Source organism: Pocillopora damicornis, chromosome 3 (assembly GCF_964200805.1).
Source record: "Pocillopora damicornis chromosome 3, jaPocDami1.2, whole genome shotgun sequence".
Taxonomy (NCBI): Eukaryota; Metazoa; Cnidaria; class Anthozoa; order Scleractinia; family Pocilloporidae; genus Pocillopora; species Pocillopora damicornis.
Window position 1 is genome coordinate 1,393,230 of NC_142672.1, and position 26,602 is coordinate 1,419,831.

At 39.4% G+C, this 26,602-nt stretch overlaps 2 protein-coding genes across 4 annotated transcripts in view; both read left to right on the plus strand.

Annotated features, from left to right (window-relative positions):
- Window positions 1-686: 686 nt before the first annotated feature.
- Window positions 687-5,966, plus strand: LOC113669154 (uncharacterized). The gene is made up of 5 exons (XM_089198724.1): window positions 687-1,059; window positions 3,337-3,444; window positions 3,925-4,194; window positions 4,445-4,549; window positions 5,035-5,966. Exons 2-5 carry the CDS (start codon window positions 3,384-3,386, stop codon window positions 5,964-5,966), a joined length of 1,368 nt encoding a protein of 455 aa, XP_089054850.1. The 5' UTR covers window positions 687-1,059; window positions 3,337-3,383.
- The window catches only part of LOC113669139 (uncharacterized), a 56,684-nt gene continuing 35,877 nt past the window's right edge, over window positions 5,796-26,602 (plus strand). For 2 of the 3 annotated variants that reach the window (XM_027185142.2, XM_089201598.1), the window contains exons 1-34: window positions 5,796-5,958; window positions 6,408-6,773; window positions 7,003-7,215; window positions 7,576-7,950; window positions 8,351-8,710; window positions 9,004-9,122; window positions 9,747-9,808; window positions 10,038-10,207; window positions 10,340-10,996; window positions 11,366-11,575; window positions 13,028-13,411; window positions 13,849-13,863; window positions 14,338-14,514; window positions 14,919-15,089; window positions 15,714-15,890; window positions 16,442-16,618; window positions 16,872-17,042; window positions 17,148-17,318; window positions 17,915-18,091; window positions 18,437-18,613; window positions 19,062-19,238; window positions 19,391-19,573; window positions 19,848-19,970; window positions 20,386-20,565; window positions 20,975-21,173; window positions 21,513-21,668; window positions 21,943-22,220; window positions 22,335-22,376; window positions 22,704-22,889; window positions 23,581-23,763; window positions 24,123-24,218; window positions 24,567-24,662; window positions 25,016-25,111; window positions 25,827-25,919. In XM_027185142.2, the coding sequence (XP_027040943.2) occupies window positions 6,434-6,773; window positions 7,003-7,215; window positions 7,576-7,950; window positions 8,351-8,710; window positions 9,004-9,122; window positions 9,747-9,808; window positions 10,038-10,207; window positions 10,340-10,996; window positions 11,366-11,575; window positions 13,028-13,411; window positions 13,849-13,863; window positions 14,338-14,514; window positions 14,919-15,089; window positions 15,714-15,890; window positions 16,442-16,618; window positions 16,872-17,042; window positions 17,148-17,318; window positions 17,915-18,091; window positions 18,437-18,613; window positions 19,062-19,238; window positions 19,391-19,573; window positions 19,848-19,970; window positions 20,386-20,565; window positions 20,975-21,173; window positions 21,513-21,668; window positions 21,943-22,220; window positions 22,335-22,376; window positions 22,704-22,889; window positions 23,581-23,763; window positions 24,123-24,218; window positions 24,567-24,662; window positions 25,016-25,111; window positions 25,827-25,919 (6,391 nt within the window). In that variant the 5' untranslated portion in view covers window positions 5,796-5,958; window positions 6,408-6,433. Of the gene's footprint in view, window positions 5,959-6,407; window positions 6,774-7,002; window positions 7,216-7,575; window positions 7,951-8,350; window positions 8,711-9,003; window positions 9,123-9,746; window positions 9,809-10,037; window positions 10,208-10,339; window positions 10,997-11,365; window positions 11,576-12,769; window positions 12,814-13,027; window positions 13,412-13,848; window positions 13,864-14,337; window positions 14,515-14,918; window positions 15,090-15,713; window positions 15,891-16,441; window positions 16,619-16,871; window positions 17,043-17,147; window positions 17,319-17,914; window positions 18,092-18,436; window positions 18,614-19,061; window positions 19,239-19,390; window positions 19,574-19,847; window positions 19,971-20,385; window positions 20,566-20,974; window positions 21,174-21,512; window positions 21,669-21,942; window positions 22,221-22,334; window positions 22,377-22,703; window positions 22,890-23,580; window positions 23,764-24,122; window positions 24,219-24,566; window positions 24,663-25,015; window positions 25,112-25,826; window positions 25,920-26,602 lie in introns of those variants that run through there. The other variant, XM_089201600.1, reaches the window with a different exon arrangement.

Consider the following 26,602-nt stretch of genomic DNA (forward strand, 5'->3'; position numbering starts at 1 on the left):
GAAAAAACTCAAAACTACAAGCCTATATGAAGAAACAACGCTAACCTAACAAATTCTACACTATTAACTTAAAATATATTCCTGAATCATTAATTTCAGCCAGTGTAATAAAAACGGAAAAAAAAAAAGACAGTCGATTAACAAGAGTCAAGTTAGAGACATGTTAACGATCTTAAAAAGAAACTGTCATTTCGAATGTTTATTTTATAGGGTATGATTTAACGGTTGGTGTACCTTACAACCTAAATGAAACCAACTCCTATGTATTCCTGACATGAGAAACAATTAAAGTGTTAACCTCAAATCAACCTTCAAACATATTTATTCAACCGTTACCTCTAGTGAAATATGTCTTCCGCGTAAGATATAATTATTTTTGCCTATTTGAGTGGATTTTGACAACTAAATACAAAATGTCATCTTGGTGGAGACAGGAGAGCAATGGTATTTTATTTCTGCAATTCAACGTCGATAGTTTTCCGCCATTGTCAGATTTTACGGTTGAGCACTTTGTTTAGCGTAATATTTCTGAAACGGAAAATTGTAAAGAAAATTAACCTGAAAAAATACCAAATATATTTGGAGCTCCTTTTCATTTTGATGATATTAATATAATCTGTTAGGGCTGAGAGTTACAAGAGTGCATACAAAGATCACTGCAGTCAATCTGACTTTGGTATACAACTGAAAAACATAATATGCCAAGCAATGAATAGAAAAGATCACTTGTTCTCTCATAATTGTTTTTGTTTCCTTCTTTATAAATTTGGTCAGCAGGTAATTTCACATGGTCGTTAAGTCCTCCCTGGTCAGGCAAATCAATGTTTAATCACAGTCCTGCGTAAAAAAGGCCAGTTCGTTCTTCCGAGAGATCATTAATATTGAATTTCTTTTGTTACGAGAAAAATAATTTTGAGGGACGTGAAGCTCTCTTCCACCAACAATCAGGAGAAATATATAGCTGCTCTCAAATGACTTGATTCTAGCAAAAATAGCAAGAAAAGCGTTCTAAAAAATTGGATTTTATTGGGTCGAAACTTGTGCTTTAGGAACTGAGAGGTAAGGCAAATTCCAGTGTTTATGAATGTGTACTCTAGTCTGATAAGTCAGATCCAAAAATTGATCGGAGTTCGGAAAATGTTTAAACGTCTGTAACTCCGCGTTCAGTCTTAAATCTTATAACTTAATTGAACTACTTACAATCAAAACTGATCATGATATGTGTTTCTGAAAGATCTAAAAGATTTAAACTTTAAACTTGTAAATGAAGCTGACGTTTGTCAACAATTTCCTGACTAAAAATATTACGAAAATTATAAATAACCAGTTCTCTAAAAGAAATACGGTTTTCAGCCCATTGGGATAAAACTTGTATGATTGTCAAATGCTGAAATAGATCATTGCGGTAAACGAAAAATCAAAGTATTTGAATTTCGAATACAACAGCTAAGTTCAAATCACTTGGATTGAGCTGCTTTTCTGGTTGTCAAACCACCTGCAGTACGGTCCGCCATTTTGTATAAGATCGTACTGAGATTCCTCCACTAAACAACTTCCAAATAAATTTAGACAAATTTTCGTTTTTGAATCATCTCAAATACGGCTTTTTCGAATACAGCTTCATTCTCTTTTCTCGTGGATTTGAAGCTGAGAAGATTCTAACGCTCATTACTCGCTGAAATTTTAAGTTATGAGTTTCAAAATTATGACATTTCTAATTTGTGATAAGTTTTATTTCAATTGGTAACTTCTTACTAACCCAAAACTATGTTCATTGAATTACGTTTATTGGAATATGGAAAATACTTTGCTTTAGTGGGGAATCGAGCTTTTTAGTGGTATCAGCAACTAAGGACAATTTAAGAGCAGAACCACGTACGTAGCAGTATTTACTATGTTAGTCCTTTGAAGGTCTCTCGCGACGTTTACGAACTTGAAAAGTACTGTACTGCCCAAAATTATGCGTTTCTTTCATTCTTACACCTCCAGTGACATAGGCGACATTTAAATCAATATCAGTTTTTTTTTTTCGATCCTTAGAAGAGACGGAAGGCTTTTATTTTAAAACAGGTAGCACCAGGATAGCACAACCACTTGCTAGTGTTCTTTTGCATGTCATTAATTCGTAAAGAGTTGGGAGTCAGTTATTGTATGGCGGCGTACAAATCGAAGTCTTGATACTGCTAAGCTGTTGAAATTGCTAGAATGTCATAGGAAAAGCTTTGACACTCTAATTCTGAGGTTGTCATCTTGGGGAGGAGATTTTTGTAAGGTTGGTATGTGATTTGTATTTGACCACAAGGAATCGTAGACAGTGGTGTTGCAAAAAATGCGACGGAACGAACCGCCTCAAGGTCTTTGTTTTAAAGTCTCTTAGATAAATTAGCTGAAGAATATGTTTGCAACAGTGGCTACAAAAATGGAGAGTCCAGCTCAGCTACCATTTCTATTGCAAAAGTATTCAAACTAGGGAGAGACCTGCAAGTTTTGTAAGAAGACTTGTCAGCCTTGTAGTTAAGTCCACTGGGGTAGAAGCGATTGACGCTTCAATCGCCACCCGTGTGTAACGACAGCTTAATTGCAGTAATCAAGGACATAAGCTACTTGATCTGTGAGCTAGAAAATTTTTTTGTTTCAGTTTTATACCACCTCCATCGATTGATCTACGAAGGTGTTGCATAATGAAAAACATAGTTGGATTGGAATTCATTCTTCTGATTCGGAAATTACGAAAATGTAGTGAATAATTTTATTCAAATTAAGCTGAATGAAATCAAGCTTACCAGGAACAGTGCCGTCGCAGTTGTAGGAGGTGTATTTTTTCGGAGAGCATGTTGGACTGGACATTAAGATATGTTAATTCCACGGCCGACTGCGTTTCGCTGGCTTGTTTGAAGCGCTTCATTTGACACCATTCAAACATCAATGTGCTCCTTGTGGCGATGTCTTGATATGTGGAACGTCGTCTGGAATTCAGCCCTCTTCTCCCATCTGTAAAAATTTTGAAGTTCCATTTTAAAATTTCATTTGTATTTTAGACCCTTTTTAAAAGTCAAGAAGGAGCCACGCGTGTTTGATCGAAACAAAGTAGGGAAGGCTGGTTCTCCTCTTGGTAAAGCAAGAAAATCTTAAAACTCCATTTTGAAATTTGCAATTAAAGAATTAATTTAATTAATCACTCTCAGCCGCCTAGTTATTCCATTTCAATGTCTTAAACATCAGCCAAAAGTAATGCAATCGAACTTAAATAATATGTCACCGAAGATTTTTCCGTTTTTTTCAAAATTGTACCCTAGCTTGGCTGGCAAAACTGATCTGACCATTTACTCTCAACAGAGAAAAGAATTGCCACTGAAGGAGGAAAGAGGACCAAGTGAAGGATAATGAGCCCGGTTTTGGTGCTGTTTTTATTAACAGTGCTTCCGTGGAGGGCTGTAACAAAAGGTATGTGGTGCAATGAGAATATCATGAACAATAATTACATGAACAATAACCTCGGTTTGGCGTGGAAAATTTTAACGCACTTAGAGACAGAGAGAGCCCGCAGAGCTTGAGGAAAACTATAAGCCTCGAGGCACAGGTACCGTCAAAAGACACTGGCGATAAAGCATATTTACACGCCAAGTGAAAGCTATAGTGTTGATCAAGTCCAACTTTTTCAGAGAACGGTTGATTAGAACGGTCGATTTTCCATAGTTCTTTCTTTAGACTCTGTTAGCGACGACTGATCTCCCTCTGTTCAACTTGAAAACCATGTGATGCCCCAGAAGATCCTCCACTACTTCAACACAGGCGATGAATAATGATTGCTCCCTTACTTGCAGCTCTACAAAAGATACATCCAATCGTATGACGCTTTTAAACCAATCAAATGCTAAAGAAATTATTTGATGGATGAAAACGCTTTTCTTTATCTTCTTTCAGAATTACACCACCTAGGATGTTACAAAGATGGCGATCCGCGGGATCTCCCTCAAAGAGTTCACGCACGAGAACTAGACGCTAACACTTGCATAGAAAAGTGCAAAGAATTACAATTTAAATACGCTGGATTACAATTTTCATATCTTTGTTTTTGTGGAAACAGTTATGGAAGGTATGGAGAGCTTCCAGATGCCCTCTGTTCTAGCAAATGTAACAGCAAGAGGGATTCCTTTTGCGGTGGCCACTGGGCTAATTCCGTTTACGAAACAGGTAGGCATAAACCACACTGAAAGTGAGGCTTGTTCTCTTTTTATTTATCAGTGTAATAATTACCAATCAGGTTAAAAGTATACCTATGATCAGGCGTTTTCTTTGGTACAACGGCAGCGGGTGGCGCAGAAGAATCGAAGTTTGGGAAACTAATTATCCCCTTTGCAGCCCGCTTTCATGCAAATTATGAAGATGCCAAGTAGCAAGGAAACATAGAACGCCATTCAGTTAATTTTCCCCTATGTTCTAGGGCACAAACCAGTTTCAAGAGAGGGACAGGGTTCATCTCATAAACAAGTCAAACGAGATGAAGTAGTTTTGTTTGACAACGTTAAAGAGTACAATCGTAAGCCAGGTAAGACGGAAATATTTACAAGAGATAGATTCCAAGTTTTCGTGTGTATGTTCAGTAACACGTCACAGATGACGTCAAAACGTAGTACGTATGATGGTAATGTGGGAGAATGTGCAGCATCTATGTTATTTATAGTCACGTCATCTGCGCGTCTGTCCTCTAATAAAACAAAGTAAGAGCTGATCAAAACGGGTGTATAATTTAGCTTATTGTGTAAAAGTTAGATTGTGTCATCGACTGCGCAGAGATAAACAGCTAAGGTATTTTTTCTCATAATAAGATCTTGTTAATCGACTGATGTTAAGTTTAAAAAAGAGGTTTGGCCGACGTTAATTTAAATGGAGTGACTGGAAGGTAACAATTTTTCTTCTGGGTTATTTCAGCAAATACTTGTCGCGAAAAGTTTTCAGATTTAAATTTTAGATCGGTTAATGTATCAAAAGAATCTTGATAATATATTTAGCTATCTTATTTTGAACTTGTAGAGGATCGAACAGTCACTTTAGACGTGAATCCATCTGAGTATTCCTACATCCCGCATCCGGAAGAAGATTCAAGCATGAGGACTCAAAGATCAGCCTCATATGACACAAACTCTTATTACAATTACCCCGGCAATGATTATCGTTACGGGTCAAATTCCGACACTACGGGCACCAGCGGGACATCAGATGGACAAGAGCAACTAGCAACTGCTTATGGTCAAGAGGACTATTATAAAACAAACGCCGATAGTAATTACTATTACAATAATTATAATGCAGCGCAAGACAGTGCTAACAACAATACAAACTCCAACAGCCCTGCCTACAATTCATACTACTCAGCGCAACAAGATAATTCGTCAGCAACCTTGTATAATAGCAACGATGTTTCCGCATCTAATTCAACTTCAAACCAAACAGAATATGCGGCATCAAATACAGCGTCTTCTTACACAGATGTTAATAATTTGACACAGGAGAATGCTTTTGTGAAGCAGGATGCATTGAGTCTGACAAACTCATCTGCCGCAACAGCTGACTATAATGTATCTCCTTACAATGGCACAGATAATTCGTCGAGTCCGTTGGCAAGTGACACACGATATTCAGATCAGCAGTCAGCAGGATATACATACTCAGAGCAGGCGCTGGCGCCAGCTCAGACACCTTCTCCAGCGCAGTCTCCGTATCCAGCGTATGCGTCGAGCCCAGCACCTTATCCAGCACCTTATCCAGCACCTTATCCAGCACCTTACTCTTACCCGGCGCCTTATCCATCACCATATCCGGCACCGGCTTATGCTCCATATCCTGCTCCCGCTCCTTATCCTTATCCAGCGTACGCACCATATTCTTATCCCTCCTCTTACCCAGCCCCTGCTCAAGCACCTTCTCCAGCCCCTGCAGAGGTGAAAAATGAAACAAGTAAGTAACCTTTAATTAGGGCAGAACTTCCTTTTAGAGATAGCTAAAGGTAGCACTTATCTATAGGCTCCAGGCCTTATAGGATTAAATCAACATGCACTGTGCATGTGATTGTAATCGAATTGACAAGCACGGGACGTCGGGAAAGAATGGTTTCGTAGGATTAGTTATATCTTAGAGCTCTCGGGATCTCCGTGCGCAGGAGTGATGGTGATCCAAGTACAATTTAGGAGAGATTGACCTCTTTCCTGTAGGTGGGACGCCTTCGCTTTTTGTCAACGGCTCTGGTCCTACCCGAGCTCATATATCTACAAAAAACTGTTTTCTTTTACATTTTGTTTGGCTGTGGTTCCAGAGCACGAGAGCCGTCGAGCATTATCGGCACGTTGTTCTCCAATGAGAGTCTTTCAATAATCTGTCCGAATACTTATCCGATTTGAACTTTGCAGAGTCATCGTGTCAACTAGAAAGACAAATGGCTAAAACGATGGACGATGCATTTGTCCCTGAATGCAAAGAAGATGGCAGTTACGGCGATATGCAATGCTTTGAGCACGAAGGGTTTGCAAAACAATGTTGGTGCGTCACCAGCGATGGTCAGGAGATCAGAGGAAGCCGCATGTCAGATGGACAAACACCGGACTGTGCAAAGATTGTCGCAGCAGAAGAGAAGAAGGATGAAAAGGAGAAAGAGAATCATCATGACGAGCCAGTCACAACTAAGGAGGAAACACAAATGAATACAACGGAAAAGCTACCGGATCAAGGCGGGAAAACTTACGAGGTTGAAATACAGATGTTTAAAAATGACACAGGTAAAAGGTAGATAAATATGCGTAGGTACATCCTTAAGATGAAACTTAACACCCGCTCTTCATGAAATTAAGAGAAAGTTTCCTAGAACCCGGTAGCCAATCTTCGTCTTTTCGATGCCGGGCTTATTAAAGCCCGGCATCATTAGTATTTATGAAACATAGATGATTATCCGGCATTCTGCTCGTTGTTTTCTTTTTTCTTACTTTTACTCTTAAAATTCATCCGCAGAAAAACCAAAAACGCAGTGTCAGAAGGAACGAGAAATATCTCTTTCGCCATTCATTACGGACATCTTTGTACCTGTATGTGACGAGGACGGAAAGTTTGTTCCACTTCAGTGTTTCGAACACGACGTGTACGGTAAACAGTGTTGGTGTGTAGACTTATCAGGTCAAGAAATTCAGGGAACAAGAACGGACAACGGCACCAACCTGGAATGTGGTCAGTGTATAGAATATTTTATTTTCGTGTTTTGCTTATTTGTCTATAGTGCTTAATTAGTTGTTTGCAAGGCTTTAGCAACAGTACAATCTTCCCTTTATTGGACCAAAATACAACTTTTTCTAAAACCTTGCGCGGAACTGAGCCAATTTTTCTCTGCCTCAGGCTCATGAAAAATGTTTTAAATGTCCCTTTGTTCCATGGACGACAGAGCTCACACAGGAGGCTCACGAAATTACTGAGCCTAGAGAATGCAGAACGCTTATCATATATGAATCTAAAATAATCATGGTCCGAGTCAAGCAACCCTTAGAGTAATTCTTCAGCCAGCACCAATGTATTCCTTTCCCTTTCCTACAGGTACAGTTCATGCAAACATCACAACCGTACCAAGCTGTAACCTAGGTCCCTATGGCTGCTGCCATGATAACGAAACATTTGCCAAAGGACCGGATATGGAGGGCTGTCCACCACAGCAAGACCAACACCTTACACCGTTAGCCTCTCCTGTATCACCACCGGTGCTAAGTCAATGCCAAAAGGATCAACAAAATGCGAAAAACAGTGGAGCAGCAGATATATTTGTCCCTGAATGCGAGCCATCGGGTCTATTCAAAGAAGTACAGTGTTATAGCTATCCTGCTAGTGGGAAGACTGACTGCTGGTGTGTGAATCAAAACACTGGCAGTGAGATTACTGGAACGAGGGTCACTGGGTTAACGCCAAACTGCAAAGGTACCTACTAGCTATGTTTATCCTTCTTGCATTGTTTTCTCGGTTTTTTGCTTTTTAAACGACTTGGGCTGATTTAGCATCTCTATTGGATATAATATAAGTGTACAAATAAAGAGCCAACAGCCAGGTTCGTTGAAAAAGAAAATAAAGAAACAAAATTCAAAACTGAATAATATGGAACTGGCAAGCAAATGCTATTGTTACGCGAACCTAACAGTCAAAGGAAACGGTCACGTTTCGTTGGGAGCGATCGTAGTTGTCTTCTCTATCTCTAATCTGTAAAGTATTTCCAGAAAGTAATCTAGGTCTTTTTAAAAGCCCGTAGATATGTCGTCTGGCACATTGTCTTCCTAAGGTATGCATACTGATAGCCTCTTTTATGATTTGTCACTCCCTACAGCGAATGGTACAAGCACACCACCTCAGACAACCCAAACACCACCCTCTACGGCATCGTCTACTCCCACTACGGCAGCCACTCAGCCTCCAGCTCCAGCTGTATATCATGTATACTGTCAAGTAACTTTGTATGGATGTTGTCCCGACAACCAAACAGCAGCAGCGGGACCCAACCAGCACGGATGCCCGCCGCCACAACCACAACCGCAACCACAACCGCAACCACAACCGCAACCACAACCGCAACCACAACCGCAACCGCAACCACAACCGCAACCGCAACTACGACCGCAGCCGCAGCCGCAACCAAAACCGCAACAAAAACCGAAACCTACGCCCCCACCTCCTACTTACCCTACAGGTATATCTAATTAAGAAATTGAATAAAGCAAAGTAAGTACCTACGGATTTTTGTGTTAATTTTTCTTTAAAGCAACAAGACATTTTGCTCATCTCTATGACGTTGTTCCCGGGTAAAACCACAGATTAAGTTTTTTCAGCGTCAATTGGCTTTCATGGTATAGTGACGCCATTGCTCAGTGCATCTCCTATCTTTCCAATGGACCAATTAGAAGATCATAATATCTGAAGATGAAGAAACTTTGAATTTGTTTTCAGTTGATACACCAGTTTGATTCGTGTTGCTCCTATTAGGCTTTGCCAAAGACGTGTGTGGATCTTTGCTGTTGGGTCAAGTTTGGTATGAACAACTAACAGATAAAAGTAACGCGATGGCTTACCTACGCCAACTTAGCAAAGAGATCTCACAAGGGGTAAGTGATACGATGGACTGAACAATCTTGGGTTGTTGACCGGGCGTGAGGTCAGCTGATTAGTTTCCAGTGCTTTGACAGCCAAAGTTGATTATCACATGATATGTTTGTGTGTTGTTACTGTAACGAATACCTGGACAGGACAGGTAATTAATATCTTGAAAACGCAAAATAGAGTCACCTAGCTCGTTCTGGTAGCTGCGGTTGATAACAAAATACAATTCATTTTATCTTCGTTTTCCCGCAGAGTTCTATAATAACGAATAAAGGGGTAAGTTTCTAAAGAAACTGTGGTGCTGCGTCGGTGTGAGAGTATAACAGGGTAATTAATCGCTATCAACTGAGTTGATGACGTAAATTGGCCACCGTTAAGAGTTTAAAAGCTGATTTTTCGAGCGTTCGCCCTTCGTCGGACCTCTGACGATTCGAGGGGATTACGCTCGAAACGCCAGCCTTAAAACTCTTTACGGTGGCCAATTAACGTTATCAACTCAGTTGAATTGAATTGATTGTGGATGGAACAGACTTGCGAGGCAAAACAGGGGGATGAACTGAAAATAAAAAAATAAATGCATAACTGAGAAATAGAAATGGTGCATTGCTTATATGCCGACTCATTTTCAGATTGTTGGAGTTTACAAAGGAGTTCACCCGGCCTTTAAATCTGCACGACTTACTGCAGTAAGGTATGAAATATTTTAACAGTACCTCATAATCATGGCCAACTTAACAACAAGACTACCCATCCGTGAAAGTAAGTAATAGAGAGAAGTATGAGTTTATTCTGATGATCACGCGGGAGTTTTAGATGTTATTCGCGACCTTCAAGACGTTCAGGAAGGCAACAATCTTATTTCTCTGAATTTAGCATATCTAACAGTTTAAAGTTTGCTTGTGTTTTCACTCGTTTTTCAGGAAAACGAAGAATCCTTATATGAAAAACGGACCTTACATCATCAATCTCTTCTTCGTAATATCTTTCAAAAAGGCTGTTGCGGATCCACTTGCAACGCTAAGAGATCATCTTGTCTCCAAAAAAGTACTAAACAAGCATCAGTGCATTCCTCAGTCATTGCATTTGATAGGTAAGCAGTTGAGACAATTGCCATCTTACCTTGCCATTGCTACTCAAGGTGGTCTTCTTTGTCTTTTGAAGTTTTTTTCTGAGTTTAAAATAGGTTTACAGTCAATCACGGTTTTTCCCCCTTCTCTCTCAGGTCCTTTTCATCCAAAGACTAAATGTCCACCGAAGGGTTACCAACCTCTTCCAGGCCCCAAACCTGTGCACCCTCCGGCAAAGCCACCAGTCCTACAACCTTCTCCTAAACCCCCAGTTGTCAAGCCACCTCCTCCAAAGCCTTCCCCTGCACCTCAGCCGGTGAAACCTCCCGTGGTACTTCATCCAACCAAGCCAAGTCCTCAGGTTGGTCTGCCTGTGGCTGCCTTACTAGCTCTTCATTTACCTTTCGATCGACATTCGGGGATAGATGTTCTTGACACCTCCAGTAAGGCAAACAATGGTAAAATAAATAACGTGGACATAACAAATCTGCCACAAGGTTGTGGCCTGGTGGGATTATTCTCTCACGGTAACGTGTCCTTCAACGGGAGAAAGTTCTTTCCAAAGCCCAGTGTTGCAGTTACGATTGCAATGTGGGTGAAGTTGACTTCAACAGCAGGGAGGCAGTCACTTTTTGACACTATTGCAACCGGAGCCAAACAAGGAAACTACCACTTTGAAGTAGTTGACGGAAAAGTGCGGTGGTTTGCTCGTGATATAAATGGAAAAGATGTGTTTAATGTAAATACTGCACAAGTAGTGGTTCCTCCAAATCAATGGACTCATCTCGTTGGCACCTATGACAAACAGGAAGGTAAGTGTTAGTTTTGATTAAACCTAGGGCAATTTTCAAAATCTTTATCTTGTCTTTTCTCAAGAACATTACGCGCAAGCGCGTAAACATGGGACAAGTGACATAGATTGAGAAAATAGATCGATGAAAATGACATGAAAATGTACCTCTAGCTTTATTTATGCTTGATTTTAAATCAAGTTTAATTGCAAACATGGAACCACAAGATACTTAACGTTTCAGTAACTCAAAAAGGGATAATTTTCAATGAACTAGGTTGTTCGCTGTAGACGTATCTGAGAGTAAATTTTGTGTAACGAACCTCTGTGAGTTTTCTAGAATATCACAATACTTATGAGACACTTGTTTTTTTTCCTTTATTATTAACAGGAGTTGCACGGGTATATGTAAATACACAGCCGGCAGCCAGCGCTAACGGTGCGGGTTATCTGGCGCAGGACTGGGGCGAGAGAGCGGGAATAGGAAGTCACAAAGGTGATAGATTCATTGTTGGAGCTGTGGATGAAGTGTACATCTACACGTCTGCATTGACACAGACTCAAATAAGACACCTGGCTTGTGTATGTGAAGACAGCAAAGGTATTTCTAAGTTTCCGTAATATTTTTCTCTGACAGGGAGCTTTAGTCTCCTTAATAAAAAATAAAAAACTGATCAAATATAAATATATAAATCTATATATTTAACAAATAGAGAAACCTTGATTGTGCTCTGTTCTGTTATAAAGCACGCAAGAAGCGGCTAGAGCACGAGAGAAGTGTAGGGAGAAACACTCGACTACGTCTCGTGTTTCTCCCCATTTCTTGAGTGCTCTAGCCGCTTCCTAAGTGCTTTATAACAGAACAGAGCACAGTCAAGGCTTCTCTATTTGTTTTATAATAAAGAATCCATTAAATTCCCGAGCATTACTTTCAATTTTCAAAAGAGATTTTAATCCCAAAGCGAACAACAGTGTCGTCAGCATGCTTTATACTCTCATAAAGCACGCTACAATAAGCCAATCAGAATCCCTGTTAGAATGGTTCAAATAATCTGATTGGCTGTACAAGACTAAAGCTGTCAAAAGTGTCAAACCATCAAAGTTCAAAAACCACCAAAGTTCACATTCTGCGATAGTTTACAAACTGAAATAGTTCGGCAGGTCGAATTTAACACTTTTGCCCGAAGTTTTTAAGTCTCTAATACAGAATCTTGATGTGAAATGTTCAGTGAACTTCAGCCGAATTATGGCTCATATAAACACGCGAGTTTTTTCACATGACAAGGTAGAAAACAAACTGTTCAAGGCGAGTGTATTTTGAATGAACGACAGCCGAATTCACCGGAACATGAAGATCGCTCGGGATGACAGCACGGCAAAACTCGGCTGCAGTGACTCATGTGACTTTCCATTCAACGCATCGGAAAGGATATCATAGAGCACGCTCTTTCAACCCATGACAGCGCGCGTTATATCCGAACTTTATTATAAATATATATATATATATATATATATATATATATATATATATATATATATAAAGTGTAAAATTTTGACTTTCGTAAAACAGTGCTCAATACATAGGAGTAGAGCGATGTATATATTGTGGGAGGAAAAAGACAAATAAACTACAAGTTCATCCCTATAAGCCTGTTTCGTTGTTGCCACCACGAAACAGGTCTGTAGGGATATATATTCACACATAACAAACAAGCTAAATAATAAACTATGCCGGTTTCCCGCCACGAGTCTGCCTGTCCTTACTGGCCTGCGGTTTTCTGAGATAATAGTGAAACAAAAATGGCGGTCGCCGAGAAAATCTCTGGAGACAGTTTGAGGGTAAAATCGAGGAAAATCAGACTTGTGTTACTGAATGGCGAGAATTCAACATGATTCCACGCTTCATTATTTATGCTACCTATTGATGAAAGAAAACAATGGCGAAAACAATAGATTACCTTTGAGACTACGGCTTTGTTTTAAGACAGTAGGGGGGTACATGGACATCTTACGATTGAATTAAGATCTGTTACCTTTGTATTTTTATCTTAAGGTGTGCACATTCCAAAGCCAGGATCATGGCCAGCCTGTATGCGAGGGAATAATGGGACAATAGCAACTAGCAAACCAATTCTACCTCCTCTGCCACCGTGTGTACCTTGTGTTATTCCTCCAAACTGTCCAATCCCGCAGCCATGTCCAGCACAGTGTCCGGCGCCCTGCCCTCCTAAACCACCTACCACTGCTTCGACAACAACAAAAACAACACCAACCACCCCTTCCTCACCAAAAATAGTAACGTCTCCCCGTGGTACATCAAAGCCTCCAACTACAAGGAAGCCAGGACCTGTGCTCCCTTTAACCACCACACCCAAACCAAAAGTGATCATAACAGCAAAACCAGTCACCACCCCAAAACCTCCTCCTGTTTTTACAAGTAAGTTGCTGGCGGAAGATGAATGCGCCATTTTGTTATCGATAACTGAAAATACATTTTATTTTTTGTTTACTGCAAGTTATTTAGTCTAGAAGAAAAATGATGAAATATATTTTTTCTTTGAAGAACTATAGCCCTCATCCTCCCCTCTATATATTGATGTTTCTTCCTGAAGTCCAACGTGGACAGGAGAAATGTCTCAAAAGCTGTAACAATGACACCATTGTGGTCAAAATTTCTTTTCAAAGGACTGAGTTTAGTGTTGATTATGATTCAAATGGCCAGCAAAAATGAACTTCCTGTAATATCCTTAGCTAAAATTTATTGGCAGGAGTTCTTAAAGGACTTAAGACAAATGTATCTCATTATGAATTTGAATAAGGTCATATGTGATACATTCTTACTCTACTGTTCCATCTTATGTTTTTTTCTTCTAGCTCCAAAGACTCCTGGTAGGTGTTTCTTCCTATTATTTCTTATTTTTGCAAGGACATTTTTTTGATAAATTTTGGTTGGGGTTGCGGTGATATCTTTTCAGGATTTATCACTAAATAGTAATTTCTGAGTGAAATAAATCACAAATTGTTGATACTTGATTATTTTTCCTTATTGTTGTTCCAGATCTTTTTCTTTTAAATTGAAAACCAGTTCACATGGTTCTTATACTTTTTTATTGGTATGCATAGGACTGAAAGATGCAAACTATTTTTTTTTTGTATTTGTTTCCCTTTTTTCAGTCAGATATTGGTTAGAAATGTACACAAATATTGTCTCTGATTAATAACAAAACTTTCTTTGGAGCCTATAAATGGTCAATTAATGTGAACTGATAAACTTGTATTTTTTTATGGTGGGCTAAACAATCATGTCCCATTCTTTTCCATTCTCTATGGATATAATCCAAATCATGTTCATTCTCTTTGTAGTAAATGGTAACTATACTTCCTGGAGTATATGGAAAGAATGTTCTGCCACTTGTGGTGGTGGTATTCAGGAGAGATCACGAACATGTACAAACCCAAAACCTCAGAATGGTGGACAGGACTGTGCTGCTTTAGGACCAGCAGCAGAGACTCGCAGCTGTAACTCACAACCTTGCCCAAGTAAGAACCTTGAATCCACTTTTGGATTTGAAACAACATCAAACTGAACATTTAAAAACCTTAATCCAGTAGCCAGGAATGAATGCAATGAATTTTTTTCCTTTAATTTTTTTTTTTTTTGAATGAACATTTGAGGTGAATTTTCTCCTAAAATAATGTACAAGCCTGTTTAAAAGGAAATGGGCAGATAATGTCTGGTTTTTGCAATCATGATACTACTTTTAATATTTAACAACAAATGAAAAGGCCAGTTCAATTTTCATTGCCTCCTTGGCTCTTTGAAAGGTCTCTATGAAATGCAAGAACAGTATTTAATGATAATTTAACTTTCATGAAAACCAATCCCAATTTTTTTTTCTTTGCAGAAACATTCAATTGCTAATTTTCTTTTTACCTCTTCTTAGTTGATGGTGGCTTCAATAACTGGGGGGTCTTCAGCCCTTGCAGTACAACTTGTGGGGGTGGAGTCCAGACTAGGACCAGGTTATGTAACAACCCTACACCACAGTACAATGGCCAAGACTGCATAGGGCCAGCCAATGAAACAAGGGCCTGCAATACATTTTACTGTCCAAGTGAGTTTGGCATTGAGATATAAGATGAGTGTTATGATTAGGTGGTGAGTCAAAGTGGTTGTATGGATATTGGCCAAGTCATATGTTACCTTCCAGGGTGGATGAAGGCATTACTAGTCACAGTAAAGTGCCTTGTCCAAATTCAGAGCTTGATAGCCTAGCTAAGAAGGTCTCCTACCAGGATCTCCTGACCTGAAGTCATGGGAAGCTACCAGTCAGACCATGGCAGCTCCTGCATCTTTGCAAACAAAGTATATTTTTCCTTAAGAATATAACTTGTGGGGAAAAAGCAAGAAATCCTGACCTGTCAGGATAGGCCAAATTAACCTTTTTGAATCCACATGCAGCTTCTTGTGGCAATACATTTGTATTCATCTTGCCCATTGGTGGAGGCAGCTCCACACTGTTTAGTTTTAGAGAAGGGGCATTTCTCCACTAACTGTATTTTGTTATAAAGTAGTGTTTCAAAATAAAATTTGACAAGGTAATCACATTTTGGATGACATGACTCATCATGCAACTCCTATTATTTGAGATAAATTTGAAATCATAAATCAGCTTCTCATCTAGTTACAGATAAAAAATGAATTTCTCCATAATTGTGATTTGTTGATGGCATTTCAGTTGATGGTAATTACAGTGAATGGTCAGAATTCATGCAGTGCAGTGTAACATGTGGTAAAGGAGTGCAGACTCGTTCCAGAAGCTGTACTAATCCACCTCCTTTACATGGAGGAAAGAACTGCTCTACATTTGGTCCTGCAGTGGAATCTAAAGAGTGCAACTCTAAACCATGTCCAAGTAGGAAATCATTTTTATCTGTATATATGGCTTCATGTAGCTTTGAAGATTGAGTTATTCAGAATCATAATTTAGGTATTCGAGTGATATCCCTCAATAGCAGGACTAATTTATTGTATGTGGGGAAAATTGAATGCCAGAACAGGGCTGTGCTAATCAGCTTAAAGCCCACAGTTGCATTGTTGTAGGCAAATAACCACTGTCTTTTAATTAGTAAGTGTCTACATTTATCACTCAGCCTTTAAAAAAAATGTTTTAGATCAGATTTCTGAGACACTCAGTCACTCAGTGATTCTCCTTAGAGCACAGTTTTGCAAAACCTTATCAAACTTTGAAACTTCAGCAAAAACATTGTGTTTTTGAAGTTCCCCAGGACGCAATAACGTGTGATCCCTTTAGTTTTGATTGTCACTGGTTTGTTTATTTGTGATCAACATGTATTTTAGGTTGCAACAGGTACGTGATACATGAATGACTCAACCGCAGTATCCCGTACACCTTGTGTTATGATTAATTTTTCTTCCTAATGATTTTAAAATCTCCTTTTTCAGTTGATGGGGGTTACTCTCCATTTACAAATTGGTCTGACTGTACAGAGACCTGTGGTGGAGGAGAACAGACACGGACTCGCACTTGCACTGATCCTGAACCACAGCTGGGTGGTAAAGACTGCTCTAGTTTTGGACCAGACTTTGAAAAAAGAAAATGTAACACACAGAAATGCCCAGGTAACTTTGTCACTCGTGAGTTAAACTTGTATACCCTTGTATAATTATTTTTTGTGATAATTAAAAAAAATGAATATTTTATGATCTGGAGAACATAACTTCTACTATATCAGAAAAAAAAGGTTTATTAAGCATACTTTTTGGTTTCAACTTTGTAACATGAAATACATCGATTAAAACTGAAGACTACAAAAGAATTGTTTGTTTGTTTGTTTTTTTTTTACTGAACTTTCTAAATGTTCTTTTTCTATAGTCGATGGTGGATTTACCATATTCTCTAACTACTCAGCCTGCAGTAAGACTTGTGGTGGAGGAGTTCAGTCACGTACACGATCTTGTGCTAATCCGCTGCCACAGTTTGGTGGAAAGAATTGTTCTGGAGGTTATGAGGAAACCAGGCAATGCAACACACAGCCATGTCCAAGTAAGAATATGGACATGTTGTTGGATGGCAAAAGTAATATAACATTCTGTTCCAGGTGATGCCATTTCAGCGTGGTCATTAATTTCCTTTCTCTGTTATCTGTAGTTGATGGAGGTTTTAGTGACTGGGGTAATTATTCTATATGCTCCTCGTCTTGTGGGGGAGGAAATCAGATGCGCAGTAGAACCTGTACAAATCCAGTGCCGCAAAATGGAGGCAAGCCTTGTAATGGTCCAACATCCGAGTCTAAAGAATGCAACACCCAGCCCTGTCCGGGTACGTTCTGTTACAATACATGTTTTGATGACTGAAAATTTAACTGATGTTTCAAATGTTGGTTATTGGGTACAGACTAATGTAACAATGTCGTTGAAGTATAAACGGACTCTAGATCAATTGAGGAACTGATTGAGGTACACCATACAAACTTAACGGGGGTTCAGATGAGCAACACATCTGATTAAAGATTTTGAACTTTTTGGTACTTAATTTCACGAGCCTTTATTTCGCGTTCTACGCGATCGTGAAAAAAATGAAATATAATTATGACCCGCGCATAAAAATGACTTTATCCGAGTCGCTAGATTCGTAAAAATTCCTTAGAATATCTTTCCTGTAATCATCAAAAGTTCCGACTTTTTGAAAAGTAATTGAAGTCGAGAACACTTGAATCACTAAATTTTTATGCCCTTTTTCATGTTTGTCTCTTGAAATCGTGGAAATAAATCCCCGCGAAATACTGTCTCGCCAAAATCCTGAAATTAGGTACCTGCTAAATTAATCACCAATAGGGTAGTAAAGTGGATATTAAATACATGAAAGAATGAGTGAATGTTAATGTCTGACCTAATGTGCCATTTTTTGGTTTTCAGTTGACGGTGGGTACACCCCATGGGGTCACTATTCACCATGTAGTGCCACCTGTGGTGGAGGTATGCAGCAGAAAACAAGATCATGCACTGCTCCTGCCCCAGCAAATGGTGGCAGAGACTGCAGCATACTTGGACCAAGCTCAGAATCGAGGAACTGCAGTACTACGCCATGTCCGAGTAAGTTCTCATTGATAATCATTGAAAATACCTGCATGTTATTTCTTGGATTTATAGTTTTGACTGCGCGCTTCCCGATTTGAATCGGCTCAGTATTTTAAAATGATATGTTAAACAGCGGCCAGTGTAACACAACTTTCATATTCGACTTGAGGAAATGCCCGGGTAAATTGAATCGACAACACTTTGATGCGATTTCACTAGTGGCGAGTCTTCCTGGTGGCGAGGTGACTGAATACCTCATAGAAGACAATTGTGATGATTATCTTCCTTCACTCTGACATGAAATTTGGAACTGAAAACGAGCATTTTATGACCAGAGTAACCATCATGATTTTGTTGCAGTAAATGGTGGATACACAGAGTGGACTGCATGGACAACCTGCAGTGTTACCTGCGGAGGAGGAATTGTAAAAAGGACAAGAAACTGCACCAACCCAGCGCCACAATATGGTGGTAAGGACTGCTCAGTGGACGGACCAGAAATTATGACACAGCCCTGCAACCCGCAGAAATGTCCTGGTAAGAAAATTTCCTCACACATGAAGCTGCATAATCTTGCATAGAGTGGGAGATGTGTTACCTTTATCTAAATAGGATTAGCTTGGGGAACAAGCATCATTTTTTGTGTTTCCCATGTGAGTCGGGGCAAGCGTAAAGCGAGCGAGGACGAGAAAAAGGGCAACTACGTGTTATAGAAAGAGTTGTGAAAGGTTAAAATCGTTTTTTGCATTCCTCTTTTCCTCGCACTTACCTCGTGCCAGTATTTGCTTGTGTGGGAGACGCAAATATTAACATCTGTTCCCCAGCTATCGTAGAAATTCGCAAATAGACCGCTCTTGACAACTCTTTGTAAGCATCTGGAGTTTCTGAAAATCGCACTCTCCAAGTGACACGCATGCCACAATGGAGAGACTGAATATTATGTACCCAAAAATGCTGAATACTCTTGCTTTCTTTTCCTTTTCAGTGGATGGCGCCTATTCTCCCTGGAGTGACTGGACACCATGTACGGTGACATGTGGCGGTGGTGAGTCGCTGAGGTCGCGCCAGTGCAGCAATCCTTCCCCTGAGTTTGGAGGCAGAGATTGTTCTTCGTTGGGATCATCTACTGAAACAATAAAATGCAAAATTGATCCATGTCCAGGTAGGTTATATATTTTGTATATATATGTATATACAAAAATGTCATTGAATATTTACTGCCTTCAAGACGTTTTGTGGACCAGTAAAAGTAAATCTTAGGAAAAAGGGGGACTTCGTTTTTGTTCTTCACTGTACATGTACTTTTTTTGCCAGTTAATGGAGGCTACTCGCCGTGGGAACAGTGGACAGCGTGCAGCGTAACCTGCGGCAATGGACAGCAAAGTAGGATTCGGACGTGCAACAACCCTGAGCCAAGTTATGGTGGAGCTGACTGTGCGGCTATAGGTGAACCTACCGAGACTAAGCAATGCTATATTCAAGTGTGTCCTCCTGGCCGTAAGTAGCTGTATCTCTTTTTATGCTATAAAAGACAAGGCCGTTCGGCCAATCTATGGCCAACAGCCACAATAAGTTCCTTTTAGCTGTCGAGAGGACGTGTTTATGTTTTCTCCCATATCCACGATGTGTTTTGGGTTTTTTAAACCATGTGCAAGTTAATGTAGCTCTTACTATCACGGGTTCAAACATGAGCCATATTGACTTTGTGTGATTCAACTTTTTTTTCAAATACGTGTCCGTTATTCTGACATCTTCCGTATTTTTTCTTCAGCTCCAGAGACCGGTTGGTCAGAATGCTCCAAAACATGTGGTGGTGGTGAAAAGTTCAAAATGGTAAATGTTGGAGGACAGATGACGAAAAAAGTGATGCCTTGCAACACTCTTCCTTGCCCAGGTAGGGCTCAGAAATCATTACGTTAATATTCTTTTCATTAGAGGAATGCCTCATATATTGGATTTTAGATTGAGGTGAACGGCTATTGTGGCTTATCTCTTTTTATCCCATTCTTGTACTTGAATTTTTGCTACTCCTACGGGACTTATGCCCCCTTCACCTCCCTGGTTAGAAAGATGAATTCTTAGATTAATTCTCCTATTCATAAAGACGGTGCAATTTGATAAACTTATTACTGAGAGACTGAGAGTAGAGTGTGTTGTCCAAGAACACATCACAATTATAACACACCTCTACCTTGTCCTGTCTCAAACGATGACCTCGCGATCTCTAAGTCAGCACATAACCAGTAAGCTTCATAGTTATCATTGCCATTTGCTTTTGTTTTTTCGTGGAACATTACTATCCATGATAGTAAATGGTGGTTTTACTTCATGGACAAACTGGACTGAGTGCTCTGAATCTTGCGGTGGAGGAGTAACATCAAGGACACGTAGCTGCACAAACCCCATGCCAATGTACGGAGGCAAATCCTGCTCTGAAAAACCTGTGGAAACTAAAGAATGTAATGCAGAACCCTGCCCTGAACCAAAGAGTGAGTATAGACAAATATCATGGCTTACGAATACATATAAATATGCCAGCAAAAAACAAAAAACAAATGAAAAGAACAAAAGATATACAACAACAACCAAAAAAAAACAAGAAAAACGAATCAGACCAAAACAAAATTATTTTATAACTTAAGGGCCTGTAGTTAGAGGCTAAGAGTGATGTACTTTTCATGGAATTTCAGTATTTTTTCGATGACTTTTAGTGAGTTTTGAGACTTTCGCCCTTCTATTAAAGCGAGTGGGGTAATTTTAACACCTTTACTTGTTACTTGTTGTATTCTACAAATGGCTGATCATGGTATTTGTAACAATTTCCTACCCCAGACAGAAGTAAGAAGTAATGATAATGCTTCTATGAGCTAACAAAGTCGTCTGCTTAATTGCTTTCAGTCCCTATTCGTTCCTGTCGGGAGTTTTTTGAACGCTGCCACAGTAAAACTGATGGTATATACACAATCTACCTACAAAAACCAAACTCTGCTGAAACAGCCAATGTGTTCTGTGATATGACACATGACAATGGTGGATGGACTCTTTTGGTAACAAGTGCGACCAACAAGGGTTGGACCAAAGACAGTGTAAAAAGCAGGTATGATAGTGCTTTTGAACGTTCTCTTCTTTCTTTCTTCCCAGCTTACTTCTCGTTATTAACCTCTTTTTACTTGTGCTATGTTCCCGTTTAACGCGCGTAGAGCTAAAGACGACGGATGTGCATCTTCACATCCAACCTTGTACTAAACTTCTTTCCCTGTTTTTCTAACCACCATCTTGTGTGATATCTAATTTACAGACATTCTCTCATAAACAAACGGCTTCATATACGACAGCTTTGAGAAAACCCTATTTATTTAAAACTTCCATACCCCTTAACAACTCTAGATTTTTATGTACTCAAAACTCACTTTTGAATATTGTTATTAAAATCTAGGAATATCGCAGAGCCGTCTATTACCAAAGATTATTCTGCGCTAGATGAGGGTGATACAATCAAGTCAATCGCTGTTAGTCCGTACTTCCTTTATCGACTGGAGGCGCGAGAGAGAGGCAGCAATGGCGGCATTTTTGTGGCTCCTCAGAATTACAGGTTGGCTTTTTGTACTCTCGTTTGAGCGCAAAGTCTTTGTTTTGCTTGTTCAATTTCAAAATTTGTGCGTATTAAGACAATTATTCTTTTGGAGAACGTAATATGCCAAAAACTGGCATTTTTTTGCGATTTCTTACAAGTATAGAAGAGAGGGGATTATACATAACGGAAAAAATTGGAAAAAAATAAAACATTTGTTGTCAGTTTTAATAATGTTGAAACTAAAAACCTGAACTCTGAGTGATGATGATTATACATACTTCATGTTGTTTAGCTTCACGACTACGAAGTGTTCACTTAATGGGGTACAGTTACTGAAGAAGTTTGGAACCTGGTCAGAGGACCAAACAGGAATTGGCAAGCGTATGCCGTACGTTACTGTTGGTGATGATAAGTCGCTTTTGACGACATCTGATTGCGAAAGTCCAACCAAGTATGGAACAATTGTGTCCAAAACTGCCGACAATCAACCAGCTCAGTGGATCAGTGGGGACTCAGAGAATCCAGGGATTATTTGGTACTGGGTAAAGGAGTCTTCCACTATGCTGAAAGGTATTTAGTAGCTGTGTGTAAGAAGAAAAGAAAAGCACCTTAGTGATATTAGTGATAATACGGTTTGAATTTGAGCTCTGGTATTGACCATTTGATTTTTTCTTCTTTGCACAGCGCCTGAAGGGGGTAAACCAGATCCTATGTGTCCCTTTCCAGGTTAGTTAATTGATTCATATTCATTTAATTAAAAAGGTGAAAGTAACTGTAAAAGTCATCGGCTCTACCAGTATCTCTCTCTTTTGTCTTTTCCGAGGTCAGAAGACGGTAGTAACTTGGTTTATTTTAAGCTGCACCAGCAGATCGTGATTGATTTAAGTTTTGTATCTGATTGGTCAAAAGAGGGGCGCAAATTTACCATAGTCCGGTCAGGGAGTGGAGGAAAAATGCAATGCGATCCCGGTAGCGTTCGACACCAACTGAAAAGTGCCCTGCTAACCTGAGCCTAAATTACACACTAACGTGCTTAATCGCATATATTTACAGTTCCTGGTGGATACGATGAATGGACTCAGTGGTCTTCCTGTCCAGTCACCTGTGGGGGTGGTACTCAAGTCAGGACTAGAAATTGCACCAATCCTGTACCACTGAATGGGGGAACCGACTGTTCCTCCTTAGGGGGCAACATGGAAACCCGCAACTGTAACCCTGCTGCCTGCCCAGGGGTCAAAGGTAAACTACCAGCACGGAAGTTTTCAAATTGTTTAAACCATTTCAGAAAGGATAGAAAGGAAATTATGAGATAAAGTACGGTTATTGACTTAAAAATTCCAAAATTATTGACTCATTCAAAAGTTTTTTCGCCGGATTTCGGGGAGAATTAGTTAGAGACAAAATTTTTCTTATAAGGGTGAATGTATAGGGAAGACTCTTGTCTAGGATATCATAGAGAGCTTAGGGGAAATTCTACCTTCATAAGTTTTCCTTGACATTTCGAAAAGTTTTACTCGCTGACGTTCAAGTTTTCTTTTTCACATGTGCTCTTCCTTCAGAGTACTTACCGAATGTAGCTTTAGCTTGTACGCCTTCAAATTTTGTATCCTATGTCAGGAGCAGACCGTGGAAACCCAGCTTTTCATCGCGATTTTGAGTTTTTCAACTTGACACATGTCCTTAAACACTCGCACGTGTACATTAACAAGAACTTTTTGATTAGTGCGTGAGTTACTCACGTAATTTAACAACACTCGTACGGAAATCACATTAATAAACATATGGTACGTGGCCCGACCAATGGATTTTCTGCGGCTTTGACAGGTTGAGGTTTGAAACTACAGTGTAATTGGACAGTGAGTTTCTTTTTTACCCCATGCTCGCGATTAATATTTCATAACTTTCATTGCTATTATGCTCTTTGTCACAGTGGATGGTGGCTACACTCCTTGGAGCCAGTGGACAGAATGTACAGCGACTTGTGGCGGAGGAACACGCATGCGCACTCGGTCCTGCACGAACCCTCCACCTCAGAACGGAGGAAAGACATGTCTGGATCAGGGTCTAGGACCAGAATTAGAAACACAAGTGTGCAATGTACAGCCATGCCCTAGTGAGTAGCTAAGGAAGCAGGTGACTCAGAATTAAGAGTTTGAGAAGGATAACAATCATAACACTTTGGTTATCTTTCCTGGCGCGACATGTTGAGGATGATTCGGCTGAAAATAGGCAGTAATAAAATATATCAAACATAAACCGAAGGAGGAGTTGAGGGAAAGCACCATACATGACATTGCAGTTGATGATACTGCATCACCAAAAAATATTGGTTTGGTTAAATATGAAAAAAAGAAAAGAAAGAAAAAAAAAGTAATGGTGTAAGGGTTGAGAAGTCAACTCGGTTGTATAGTGAGTAGCTTCGTTGACCTTCGTGATCCTTTCTTATTCTTTATGTAATTGTGTTTTGAATAGGTGTTTGTAACCCACCTTGTCAAAATGGCGGAACATGCGTCAATGCCAAATGTCAGTGTGGTCAGGGACTTTATGGAGGAAACTACTGTCAGACACGTAAGTCATAAGGTTACCATAGCTTTTACAGCTGGCTGTTCTCTATTATTTTGGCAAAAGTTGAAACGCGCGAAGATAGTTTTTTAAGGAAAAAAATAAAAAAGATGCTGTACTCAAGAAGAGGTCGGGTGTCCCAGGCAACTATTTTTTGTCTTTGGGCGAGTTGTATAACTTTGCTTTTACGAAAGTTTTCAAGAGCTCAACACTCCAGATTTCTGAAACCAAACACTTCAGGTTTTTTGTTATTCTTTTTTAGAGAACAGGTTTTGTTTTTGACTGAGGCGGGTAAAAATTCTTTGTTTTTCTCTATGCGCAGTACATCGGTCAAATATTTTTTTTCTTACGCAGCAATTTGTAAGATCCCTTGTCAAAATGGAGGGACGTGCAGTAAACCGAATCAGTGTACTTGCCCGACTGGATATGGAAGTAAAACTTGCAACAAGCGTAAGTAAACTTTAAACCTGTGATACTTTTGTTCCTTCGCTGTGATAAGGTTTAACTCGTTGTTTAGAATCTGTAAGGCATGTTGTGCACTAATTTATACACAGGTTCTATCGATGGATCTTTCCGAAGTTTTTAATGAAAGTGAAACATTTACGGCCATAGATTACACTTGAGAAGTACCTGTTTTTATAACTTATGGTTCCTTAAAACGGCAAAACTTGTCTCGGATTCTGGTGATTGAGCTGATGGTAAGCCATGCTTTAGTTAACTACAGGATGTAGTAAGGTGAAATCGGAAAGGATGAACGTAGTGAATTGTGTTAGAATTAACTGGCTCGTATTCTATCTTTTTAGCTGTTTGTCAGCGAGTTTGTCAGAACGGTGGAAAATGCGTCGCCCCAAACACTTGTCAGTGTCAACCAGGCTACTCCGGCCAGTGGTGTCATATCTGTACGTACTGATAACGATTAAGAATTGTTCTAATCTGAGACAGATAAGAATAATTTATCCATTTCTGTGTTTTGTTTCTTTATTTTGTTTCTTTTTGTTTCTTTTTTTTTTTTTTTACGTCTAATGCCCTATATGTTTTTGCAGTCATTTGTTGAAATAAAAAACCTGAGGTTTTTTAGCTTCCGAGTGCAGTAAACCCCAAGGGCCGTTTTTTTAACGAAGTTTAGCCGTTGTTTAATTAACAGCATCGCATTCTTAGCCATCTTCAATTTAGCCAAACCCTTCATCTGAAAATTTGTTTTTGTGGACAGTGCCAAGAGGGCTAACGGTGGAAGGACATGTATTAAATTAAATCAACCCTCTTATAAAGAAAGCCTGAAGCCCGCTGCTTGCGTAAAACCATGGTTTGGGTTAGACCTAAATTTCTTTTGTTTTCGTGTAAGTCTGGTTGATTGTAAATATGCAAAACACCTCCCACAGTTTCTACATGTTAACTTTTTCTCGTTGCCCTGAGGTTTTTGTTTGTTTGTTTGTTTCTTTCTTTCTTTTACTATTCATGCAAATGTTGGAAATTTGTTTCTCCGCCACGTAATTTGGGCTTTTGTTTCTGCTGTAATCTCTTTTCTTTATTTTGTTCATGATTCTGTGTTTTCTTCCAAGATAATACCCATTGCGTTCATTTTATAATTCTTTTCCTTTTTTTTTCCATTTTCAGCAACTTGCCAGCCAGATTGTCTGAATGGGGGAATTTGTGTGAACAACAAATGCAAGTGCTCACCCGGATATTCAGGTCCTAACTGTAACATAGGTAAGAATAACATTTCGCATTGAAATCACAGTCAATGTAAGTCTATTTTCTTAAAGGAAGTCGTACTTGTCATCTTATCTTACCCAAATAAGAATGATCATGGGATCGTGCTACTACACTGGAACGATTAGTAAATGACCTTTTCAGCGCGCATTTTTTTAAACTAACAATGTACATGAAAATATTACCCGCTTTTGATTGGCTAAACACGAGTGCATTCTCGTGCAACACGAGTGCAAAGTTGTAACACGAGTACAAAGTTGTAACACGAGTACAAAGTTGTAACACGTGTAAAAATTACAAATATAGCGCGCGCAAACGCGCGCACGCTTTCAAAATTTCGTCTCCCTTGATGACTTTCTGTGATGTTTTTCTTTTTTTCATGTAAATTATCAACTCGTAACAACATGATTTCTCGTGCAGTTTGGTGTGATAAACACTTGTAAATTTTCAAAGACTACAAATTGCACTTGCCTTACGGGCTCGTGCAATTTTGTTGTCTTTGAAAATTTGCCGGTGCATATGACACCAAATTTACGCGAAATCATGTTATTACCTTTACTAACTGTGAGCTATGCGAGCTAGGAAATTGCGAGCAGTACAACCGTTAAGGGCTTACCATTAATCAGATCCAGTTTTCCTGGTTTGTGTCCCGACATACTGAATGCAAGATATTGTCAGAT